Here is a 12,103-nt window from a genome sequence, read left to right on the forward strand (position 1 = left end):
AAAAAAAATGGACATTCAACAAATTGCCAGACCTTTAGGATTTTATTGCAAAAACACAATAGAACACAACAGAAAATTTGACAGACAAGATTCAAGAGAAATATAAGGTAAACATCAAAGACTCAAGGGACTCAATAAGGGCAGAATGTTTACTTTTTATGAGGAAATGTAAACCATATGTGTAAGATTGTAATTAATAATTGGGTAGTTCAAAAGAAAGATTGGAGTAGAGCTGAGTATGATGTGATTCTAAAAGGTAATACTGTCTAGGAAAAGGTAAAAAGACTAATTATCTCATACAAATGAGGTGTGAGAGGAAGAATTGACACTGAGGAATTAAACAGGGGAGAGGGCTGGTAGTTCTGAAATCCTACTCTCATTGGGAATGGGTTAAAAAAGGAACCAATACATATATATCTAGAAGGGTATAAAAGTCTTCTAAATTCAGAAAGAAATAAAAGGCTAAGGGAATAGGGAAGGGGTAAAAGGTAAGGGAAGGAAAGAGGGTGAGGGAATAGGATAAAGGGAGGTATAGAAGGGTGTTTAGATTAATGGGAATGGGATAAAGAGGGAATAAAATATATATTTGGAAGGCTATGTCTTCTAAATTCAGATAGGAACAAGAGGGTAAGGAGAAAGGTGGGAAGAGGATAAGGGAGGGATTTTGGGGGGTAGGTTAAGTAATAGGAGGGCAAGGTAGAAATAAAGTAAAGGAATCAGGAGAGATAGGAAATAAGATATATACACAAACACAACATAAAGACCAGGAGTGGAATCTATTAGGAAAAAAAAGTAAGGGTAGTAATAATGATTTCAGACAAAGTTAAAGCTAAAATAGATTTAATCAAAAGAGAAAAATAGGGAAACTACACTATATGTCAGTCATATTAATCAATATTCTTTTAGACTATTTAAAGTAACTAGATAACATAAGGTTGGAATATTGCTGTAGTATAGTAAATGATGAGTTGGTAGACTCAGAAAAATATGGAAAGACTTGGACTTATGAAGGAAGATGTTATCCACTCTCAGAGAAACAGAGGATAAACACATATAGCACAGTCCTACATAGATGCATATGAATATATATGTCTATACATCAATATGATTATAGATATCTAAGTACATGTATGTATATAAATGTATGTAGGTGTACATATATGTGTGTGTATATATGTATATGTATAAATGCATACATATACATCCATACACATACATATGTGTGTATATATCTATATATCTCTATATCTGGATATAAAGGAAGAGGAAGAGGAAAGGGGGAAAAACGAACAAAGTAAAAAGTGCACAGCACAGAACAAAAGAAAACTTACAAGGACGCAAAAAAAAAGATGGATAGCTCTGAACGCAATGCATAGTATTTATTATATAGGCTTTCTTGAAATGGAAATTTATTGCTGTATATTTTGATATATTACTGTATGTTTATGTTCTTCTATGCACATGGCAATGCTTTTTTTCTTTCTTATTTTGTGTTTATGTTTCTTTTCTTGTTGTGTATTTAAGTTTAAATAAATTAATAAAAAAACTAAGAGGGGAAAAAAAAAAGTAATGATAGTCTAGCTGAGGTCATGTGCCGTAAATTTCTGAGTGTGTGAAATTAGTCATCGGTTGGGAGCTCTCTCATTTCCCATTCTCTCTCTCTCTCTCTCTTTTTGCCATTTCCCATTCTCAACAGACTATGATCTCCCTGGACAGAAGGGACTGTTTCCTTTTTATCTTTTTTTATCTTTTTATCCCATCACCTGACATAGTATCTGGCACATAAAAAGTTAATAAATTGCTGATGGATTCTCCACATCTCAAAGCTTCTATGTCTTTGTCCTTTTTACCTTTTGCTTCAGTCTTGCTAACTTAAACTTAAATCTATACTGTCTTGTGTCATTAGATAATAATGGGGATAGTAAGATTAAAAAGGTAAGCAAGACATCAGATCAAAAGAAATGAGGCTTACGTCATAGAAGAGCAAGGAGGTAAAGGTGAGAAGTCTAGGTGATTAGGAATTAGTAATTCAGGTTTATAGAGGAAGGAAAAAAAAGGGCCAAGAACTTATGCAAATAGTTTGGGAAACAACGAGATAAAAATGTAGGCTAGAGGCTGGCCAATAAGGGAGGCTTAAAATATAGATTTTAAACCTCTCAACAATCCTACCCCTCATCTAACAGTAAAATGAATGATCATGTAACAAATATGGTGATAAATCAACTATCCAATTCTCATTGCAAGCCAAGAAATGATGACTAGTTGAAGGCCTTTCATCCTTCAGCAAGTCAACTCCATTAAATTCCTGGTATCAAGTTAACAAGGACTGGTACATTTTAGTCAAGATTTCCTTACCTTAAGTGGCAGGGGTTCCCATTTGTGGCTAAAGGTATGTTCAAAAACAATGGCAGCCAACACATTGGAAGACTCATTGTGATATCTAATGTAATCATCAAAAGCCTGCTCTGAAGAAAAGCCTCGAGCTGTGGAGGAAAAAAAAAATTACACAGTGAGTTGTCCAGATAAAGGTAATAATGTCTGATTATACTGTCTATTTGAGGAGATGTGGGAGTTTCATATTACTTAACAAGGATGAGTTTATCAAAATTTCCAAGGAATGGTAAACTTCCAAAACTAAGACCCTGTAAAACTTTTTCCTTCCAAGTCAACTTTCCTTTGGAAGGAGTTTCTATTCTAACCATAGTTGACTCTCTTCTCCTGATGACTTCATTTTCACAGACACAGAACCACAGAGCTGAGAGTTACCTTGGAAATCATTTAGTCCAACCTATTCATTTTACAGGTTACATTTTTGTTGGCTATACTGGGAAATAACTCAGTTCTAATTTTATCCTCAAGCTTTATCTAGTTTATAATTTTATATTTATGAGATAACTGGAGATTTCTTTCCTAGAGTACCCATAGTTATGGGACTTATCATAAGTCACAACACATATGAATGTGATCTACAAATTAATTTAGTAATATATTTTGTAGAAACTCTTCTCTTCATATTTCCTAACCTTTCATATTGCTGCCTAAAACCTTTTGCGTTGTTTTAATGATATTCTTCACCACATCACTATTGGATGGCACATAAACCAGTTCCCATGGGCTGTGCTGGTTTGCAGGAGTTTGGAAAAATGAGGGTAGGTTTGCAATTTGTTGAACATTGTAACTGACAGAAGCCACTTGCTCTGTGGGAATATACTTGCGAAACATCAAAAGCATAATAGCAAACAGCAATTCCAGGATGATTTCTAGGAATGTAATTATCCACAGCCGCCTCTGGTAGAGAAATTGAAAACATACATAGAGGGAACATAGTCAATTCTCTTACATTTAGAATTCTTTACTTTCTTCTAGCCTCAAACCATTACATCAAATGCTTTGTGGTCTGAAAAGTATAAAAATCTGCCATTCAAGAACACTCTCCCTCTCTAGTTACACATTCTTCCGTCACCCATTTCCACCTGAAGGCATTACATGAGTAGGAACTGACTTCTTCTCTAACAGGAAACACATCAATACTCCCTGGTCTCAGAAATCAAGGTCTTTCTTACATTTGTTCTCCTGCCTATTTTGCCTAGACATTTGGATTTCTGTGGCTCTGCAGAGCTGTGTGCCAGACCTTTGATCATCTAGCAGCTAGATCTAGCTCATCTTATTCTTTTTGGTATACGTATCCTACTGATTTTTGCCTACCTATACATATACATATACATGTATTATATGTACTGGTTGATTCTGTGTTTGCTCTAACAACCATTATATGTGATTGACTACAAATACTGGTTTAACTTCCTGGTATCTGACCTATTTCTTCCCTAGACCTTTTGATATTTCCCATTCTTCTGATTTACTCTATCCAGACCTTAACTCACATTTCTGGACTCCTGGCCACTAATGTGATTACTGACCAGATCTGATTTAAACCTACTGTCTAAGTATACTCCTGGTTCTACTGGTTCTGTCTCTTTTTATACACATAACACATAGGCACCCAAAGTTCTAGCATTGATAAAAAGAAATAATAGGAACTAGAAATGAGAGTATCAGACTTTCTTTTCCCTTGGGCAATTAGTCCCTCAGATTTTCTCAAGGTTGTCTATACTTACCTTTATAATGTAATTCTTCCAGAGAAGCAGCGAAAACTGCCGGGACAATAAACTGCATCTCCCCATGGTGAATAGTTCATCACTAAGCCAGATATAAGAGGAGAAATTTAGAATATCTAACCAAAGTTAACAAATCCCCCCTCCTACTCTTCCACTCACTCTCTTATTTTCTGTTTCTCTTTTCCACCCTCAAAGTTAATAGAAAGAATACTACTACGTTTATAAGAAAAAGTCCTTATTTTGTATACATCCTAGGTTTTTTTCTTTATTGAGTTAAACTTGTTTTTTCTCATGGAAGCTCCATCATAAGTATCATGTCTCCATATGAGCCAGGGAATGAATTTGTAATTTCTGAAAACTTGGATTCAGGGAATTTTCTAGTAGCTCCACACCATAATCCATCCTTGACCAAGCAGGTGCCAAGCTAAAACTAACTGCTGAAGTGGTAGTCAGAATACAGTATTTCCCAGAATCTTAGCTGTCGTTTCTATAAATAGGGGCATGGGGAACTATGTGTGATCAGCAGAGTTCACCGCAATGGAGAGTACTTTCACCATTTCTTCTTTGAAACACTTTAACAACAACCTAGGAAGACATGACTCCCACCTATGCTTACCCCACAAAAACTACAACTACTAACATACGTGTGTGTGTGTGTGTGTGTGTGTGTGTGTGTGTGTGTGTGTGTGTCTCCTTAGGTTATAGGCCAGTTAATGAAAAATCAAAAGATTTAAAAGGGGTCACTGGACTAACAATTATCTCTGTTGAGTCTAGAATGTATTAAGATATATAAATCAACTTTTTATAGTTAACTTTTTTCCTCAAAAAAGAGGCAGCATGACATAGTCGATAGATTACTAAGCCTTGGAGTCAGAAAGATCTGGAGTCAAGTCCTGACTCTGACACATACTAACTGTGTAACTATGGGTACATTATTTTACCTCTCCGAGTTAGAGGTAACTCTCTACAATTGTAAGTTACATAAGAGTTGCTAATCTGTATTGATAGGAGTTGTTTCCACAATAGAAGTCCCCTGAAATAACAGAGCCAAATTTAACAAAAAGAATCCTCAGAACACCAGATATATACTAGTAGTCAAATTCACTTCACATATAGCAGCTACTTAAAGCAACAGTAAAAAAGAATATTGATTTCACAATTTCTAATTCTGCTGGCCAGAGGCAAGTGCCATTGCAGTGACCTAAATAATGCATGTTTTCTAAGACTCAATCTCTCAATCTCTACTTAATCCAATAACCCCTTGGGAACACACTGAGAACAGAACCAAAAATTAACATAAAATTCCAAATCAAGAAATATGGCAGAAAAATAAGCAAACAACAAAAAAATAAGCTGATCATAAAAAGTTACTATGGTGATAGGGAAGATCATGACAAAACTCAGAAGAAGACAGTGAAGTTAAAACAGCTACAAGCAAAGCCTTAAAGGAAAAAAAATGTGAATTGAGTATGTGTATGTATATGTATATATACACACACACACACACACACACACACACACACACACATATATATATATACACACACATACATACATATATACATACCCAATTGGTAACAGAAATCTATCTTACCCAGAAGGGAAACAGGAAGAGAAGGGGACAAGGAAAAAGGGGAAGAAATGATAAAAGGGAGGGCAGATAAAAAGGCGGCAATGGTCAGAAGCAAAACAGACTTTAGAGGAGGGGCAGAATAATGAGAGAAGGATAAACAGAACAAAATAGGACAGATGAAAACACACAGTTAGTAATCATAACTGTGAATGTAAATGGGATGCACTCATCTATAAAATGGAAGAAGGTAACAGAATGGATTAGAAACCAGAATCCAACAGTATGTTGTTGACAAGAAAGACACTTGAAATAGAAAGACACATACAGAATTAAAATAAGGAGCTGGAACAGGATCTATTATTCTTTAGCTAAAGTAAAAAAGGCAGAGGTGGCAATCATGATCTCCAACAAAGTAAAAGAAAAATAGACATAAGCAGGGAAATTACATCTTGCTAAAAGGAACCATACAAAATGATGTAATAGTAATACTAAACATATATGCACCAAATGGTATTACATACAAATTCATAAAGGAGAAGTTAAATGAATTAAAAGAGGAAATAGACAGTAAACCATACTACTGGGGGACTTCAACTTTACCTTCTCAGAGTTAGATAGATCTAATCATAAAATAAATGAGGAAGAAGTCAAAGAAATGAACAGAATCTTTGAAAAGTGAGATATGATAGACCTATGGAGAAAACTGAATGGGAACAGAAAGGACCTTTTATTCAGCTGTACATGGAACTTTCACAAAAACTGATCATGAATTAGGGCATAAAGACTTCATAAAAATGCAAAAATATTAATGCATCATTTTCAGATCATAATGCAATAAAATGCGAATTCTATCAAACATTTAAAGAACAACTAATTCCAATACTATATAAACTGTTTGGAAAAATAGGCGAAGAAGGAATCCTATCAAACTCTTTTTATGATATGGTGCTAATACCTAAATCGGGAAGAGCCAAAACAGAGAAAGAAAATTATAGACCAATTTCCCTAATGAATATAGATGCAAAAATTTCAAATAAAATATTAGCAAAGAGATTATAGCAATTTATCTCAAGGATAATACACTATGACCAGACAGAATTTATACCAGAAATGCAGGGCTGGTTCAATATCAGGAAAACTGTCAGCATAATTGACCATAGCAACAACAAAACTAACAGAAATCATATGATTATCTCAATAGATGCAGAAATAGCATTTGACAAAATACAACATCCATTCCTATTAAAAACACTAGAGAACATAGGAATAAATGGAGTCTTCCTTAAAATGACAGGTAGCATCTATCTAAAACTATCAGCAAGTATTATATGTAATGGGGATAAGCTACAAGCATTTCCAATAAAATTGGGGTGAAACAAGGATGTCCGCTATCACCACTCTTATTCAATATTGTACAGGAAATGTGCACGTTAGCAATAAGGAAATGTGCACGTTAGCAATAAGAGATAAAAAAGAAATTGAAGGAATTAAATAGGCAAAGAAAAAACAAAGCTACCACTCTTTGCAGATGATATGATGGTATACTTAGAGAATCCTAGAGAACCGAGTAACAAATTTAGCAAACTTGCAGGATATAAAATAAACCCACATACATCACTGGCATTTCTATATATTACTAACAGAGCCCAACAGCAAGAGATAGAGAAATTCCATTTAAAGTTACTATAGACATTATAAAATATTTGAAAGTCTACTACCTGCCTAAACAAAACCAGGAACTATATGAACACAATTACAAAACACTTTTCACACAAATAAAGTCAGATCTAAATAATTGGAAAAATATCAGTTGGTCATGGGTAGGCTGAGCTAATATAATAAAAATGACAATTCTACCTAAATTAATTTACTTATTCAGTGCCATACCAATCAAACTATCAAAAATTATTTTATAGAGCTAGAAAAATCAATAACAAATTCACCTGGAAGAACTAAAGATCCAGAATATATCAAGGGAACTAATGAAAAGAAATGCAAGGGAAGGTTGCCTAGCTATACCAAATCTTAAATTGTATTATAAAGCAGCAATCATCAAAACTACTTGGTACTGCCTAAGAAATAGAGTGGTGGATCAGTGGAATAGGTTAGGTATGCAAGACACAACAGTCAATGACTATAGTAATCTACTATTTGATAAATCCAAAGACTCCAGCATCTGGAATAAGAATTCACAATTTAACAAAAACTGCTGGGAAAACTAGAAAAGAGTATGGCAGAAACTGGGCAAAGACCAACATCTTACACCCTATGCCAAGATAAAATCAAAATGGGTACATTATTGAGATATAAAGACTGATACTACAAGCAAACTAGGAGGGCAAGGAATAGTTTACCTGTCAGATCTATGGAGAAGGGAAGAATTTATGCCCTAACAAGAGATAGAGAACATTATGAAATGCAAAGTGGATGACTTTGATTACATTAAATTGAAAAGTTTTTGTACAAACAAAGCCAATGCAACCAAGATTAGGAGAGAAGCAGAAAGCTGGGAAACAATTTTTATAGCCAGTGTTTCTAATAAAGGCCTCATTTGTAAAACATATAGAGAAATGAAACAAATTTATAAGACTACTAGGCATTCCCCAATTGATAAATGGTCAAAGGATATGAACAGGCAGTTTTCAGAAGAAGAAATTAAAGCTATCTATAGCCATATGAAAAAGTGCTCTAAAACACTTGATTAGAGAAATGCAAATCAAAATGGCTCTGAGGTACCATGTCACACCTATCAGATTGGTTAACAAGACAGAACAGGAAAATGATAAATGCTGGAGAAGATGTGGGAAAATTGGAACACTAATGCATTGTTGGTGGAGTTGTGAACTGATCTAACTATTCTGGAAAGAAATGTAGAACTATGCCCAAAGGGCTATAACATTGTACATACCCTTTGACCCAGCAATGTCACTTCTGGGTCTATTTCCCAAATAGATCATAAAAACAGGAAAAGGGCCCATATGTACAAAAACATTTATAGCAGTCCTTTCTGTGGTGGCAAAAAATTGGAAATGGAGAGGATCCCCATCAATTGGGGAATCGCTGGACAAGTTGTAGTATATGAATGTAATGGAATACTATTGTGCTATAAGAAATGATAAGCAGAGAGACTTCAGAAAAACCTGGAAAGACTTGAATTAACTGATGCTGAGTGAAATGAGCAGAACCAGGAGAACACTGTACGCAGTAACAGCCACATTATGCAATGACAGACTTAGCTCTTCTCAGCCATGCAAGAATCTAAGACAACTCCAAAAGACTCACAATGGAAAGTGCTATCCACATCCAGAGAAAGAACTATGGAGTCTGAATGCAAATAGAAGCATACTATTTGCTCTCCTTTTCTTTTGTTGTTTTCTTTTGTTTCTTCTATTTCGTGATTCCTCCCATTAGTTCAAATTGTTCTTTACATCATGACTAATGTGGAAATATGCTTAATAGGAATGTACAAGTGGAGGGGAGAGGAGAGAGAGGAAGAGAAAATTTAAAATTCAAAATCTTATGGAAGTGAATGTTGAAAAGTAAAAATAAAGAAATTAATTATTAAAAAAAAAAGAACTTTGAAATTGATTATATGACATGGGAGACACTGGCACAAGACCACCCAGCATGGCATACCCTCATTAGAGAAGGTGCTGTGCTCTCTTTTAAAAGCAGAAGTGAAGTAGCTCAAAACAAACATGAGATGCACTAATTTAGAGAATCCACCCCAATATTCTTTTTTCTTTTTTTAAAAATTATTTTATTTTATCAACAATCACTTCCATAAGCTTTTGAGTTTTAAATTTTTCTCCCCCTCCCTCTCCACCTCCCTCTCCAAGATGGTGCGCAATCTGATACAGGCTGTACATCTACATTCCTATTAAACATATTTTCATGTCAGTGATGTTGTAAGTAAGAATTAGAACCAATAGGAGGAACCACCAGAAAGAGGAAACAAAATACAATAGTAGAAAAAAAAATAGCAAATAGTATGCTTCTATCTGCATTCAAACTCCATAGTTCTTTCTTTGGATGTGGATAGCATTTTGCATTATGAGGCCTTTGGGGATGTCTTAGATCCTTGGATTGCTGAGAAGCCACCCCAATATTCTTATGGACTATTTGTACCCAACCTGTGGTAGAGCATTCTGAGCTCATACTGGTCTGCTCAGCCACAGTCGGACACACTGTAACGTGACTCTAACATGGTGATATCAATTTGGGCCTCTTCAAGAATGAAGGACAACAACCAACCAAACAGGCATACTCCCCAAGAAGGTCAAATATACAAAGAAAGTTCCTATATACATGAAAATATTCACAGCAGTACTTTTTGTGGTAACAAGAAACTAGGAACAAAATTGCCCATCAGGTGGAAAATGGCTAAGCAGTGTGTAGTTCATAAATATAGCCTCTAAGAAACAGTAAGTATGAAGAACAGAGAGGAGCATGAAAATACTAAAAACTAATATAAAGTAAAATAAGCAGAACTAGGGAAACAATCTCCACAATTAGAACAATATAAATGGAAAAAGAAAACTGGAAACTAAATACTGTGTAAATTATAGTGAATAAGTTTGGACCCAAAGGAGAGTTATGCATATCCACCTCCCTGTCTCCTTCGCAGAGCTGGGATAATGAGGGTGTGGAATACTGCCCACATTTTCAAACTTGGTTAATGTGTCGTTAAGTTTTGCGGAACTGTTTTTTTTCCTCTAAAAAAAAAAAAAAGACGACATAAAGATTGCCTTATAACCCGAATAATCTCACACTTGACTACTGCATTAGCCTTCAGGTTGGTCTCCCTGCTTCAAATCTCTACCCACAATCTTTTACTCAGCAGTCAAACTGATCTTCCTAAAGCAGAAGTGTGAGAATGTAAACCCTCTTCCCTTCATTTAATAAATTTCACTGGTTCCCTATTACTTTCAGGATCAAATACTAGATCTTCTGTTTGGCTTTTGAAGACGTTCATAACTACCTGCTCCCTCCCTACCTTTCCAGTCTTCTTACCCCTCCACATGTTCTTCAGTCCAGCAACTCTGGCCTTCCTGCTATTCCTTAAACAGGACACTTCATCTCCCAACTCCATGCATTTTCACTGGTTACGTCCCATACCTAGAATGTTCTCCCTCCTCTTCTCACCTTCTAGTTTTCCTGGCTTTTTAAAAGTCTCAGTTAAAAATCTCACCTTCCCAATTACACTTAATTCTAGTATCTTTCCTCTGTTGATTATTTGCAATTTATCCTGAATATAGCTTATTCATACGTAGTTGTCTGCACATTGTCTCCTCCATTTGACTGTGAGCTCCTTGAAAGGAGGGGCTGTTTTTGTTTTGTTTTTGTTTTGCCTTTCTTTGTATTACCAGCATTACCAGTATTAGCACACTGCTTGGCACATAGTAGTCACTTATAAATACTGTTGACTTCATTTGATTTGACCTGACTCTCTGGGTAAGGAAGAAAAAGACATATATTGGGAAATGAAGGTGAAATAAAATTATTAATAATGTATTATTTTAAAGGAGAAATTCCTTCACAGTAATTCGTGTATACCAGCAAGCACTTATTAAGCACCTAATATGTGCCAGACACTACACTAGGCAGTAGGGATAAAAATATAAAAGTGCAACAGTATCTATTTTCCAGGAGCTTACATATGGGTTACATCAACCACTAGATGTATGCTATTAAGAACCATTTCTTTCAGCAGATGGTAAAAAGATTATCTGAACCTTTGGCAAAAAGCTGAATTTGTAGAAGGCTATGAATAGAGATATTAAGTTTACTAGACTCAATTTACAGCCAATGATAACACAACCACCCCATGCTAAAATCATTCTGGGTCATAAGTATCTGATTCATGGTAATAATAATACCCTCTGTATCAGTAGAAACATTTTTCTGGGTCTTAACCATGACATAAGAACAGTACAGCACACATTCCTATTTCAAGAAATGTACACATGTTGGAGATCAAAAACATTATCTCTATTTTTCTTATACCATTCTACTGGCTCACCAGGTATCACCTGATCAGGTCTATAATATTTAAAATTTGGCAGAGTTCTTACATAATCCTGATTTAGGGTTGTATTTTAAAAGTATGGGAAAACAAAACAAAACAAAGGTATGGGAAATGATCCTTGCTCCATGGAAACTCAAAATTTGAAGTAGATCACTCTATGTCATTAGCAGAAAAATTTAAAGAGTCAATGAAGAAAGTGATAACTGATAACCATTGATATCCACCAATATTAAGATTTTTTGGAAGTTACCCCCTAAAAGCCTGGTACAAACACATTCTTGAAGTCAAGGTACACGGGCATTCTGAGGAAGATTTATGGAACACAGGGAAGAGCTGTCCATGTCCCTTTAGGGAGTTCCTACAGTGATGAAATCACAGTTCCAA

General features: G+C 35.1%; 1 protein-coding gene across 1 annotated transcript in view; it reads right to left on the reverse strand.

The window, feature by feature from the left end:
* The window catches only part of LOC114052001 (ATP-binding cassette sub-family A member 3-like), a 193,544-nt gene extending 188,784 nt beyond the window's left edge, over positions 1 to 4,760 (reverse strand). The window contains exons 1-4 of the mRNA XM_027874409.1: positions 4,735 to 4,760; positions 4,119 to 4,200; positions 3,024 to 3,288; positions 2,356 to 2,483 (exon numbers count right to left, since the gene is read on the reverse strand). Coding sequence (XP_027730210.1) covers positions 2,356 to 2,483; positions 3,024 to 3,288; positions 4,119 to 4,200; positions 4,735 to 4,760 — 501 coding nt within the window. The remainder of the gene's footprint in view (positions 1 to 2,355; positions 2,484 to 3,023; positions 3,289 to 4,118; positions 4,201 to 4,734) is intronic.
* Between the last annotated feature and the right edge of the window lie 7,343 nt (positions 4,761 to 12,103).

This window comes from Vombatus ursinus, unplaced genomic scaffold, assembly GCF_900497805.2.
Source record: "Vombatus ursinus unplaced genomic scaffold, bare-nosed wombat genome assembly UNPS02014807.1, whole genome shotgun sequence".
NCBI classification, from domain to species: domain Eukaryota; kingdom Metazoa; phylum Chordata; class Mammalia; order Diprotodontia; family Vombatidae; genus Vombatus; species Vombatus ursinus.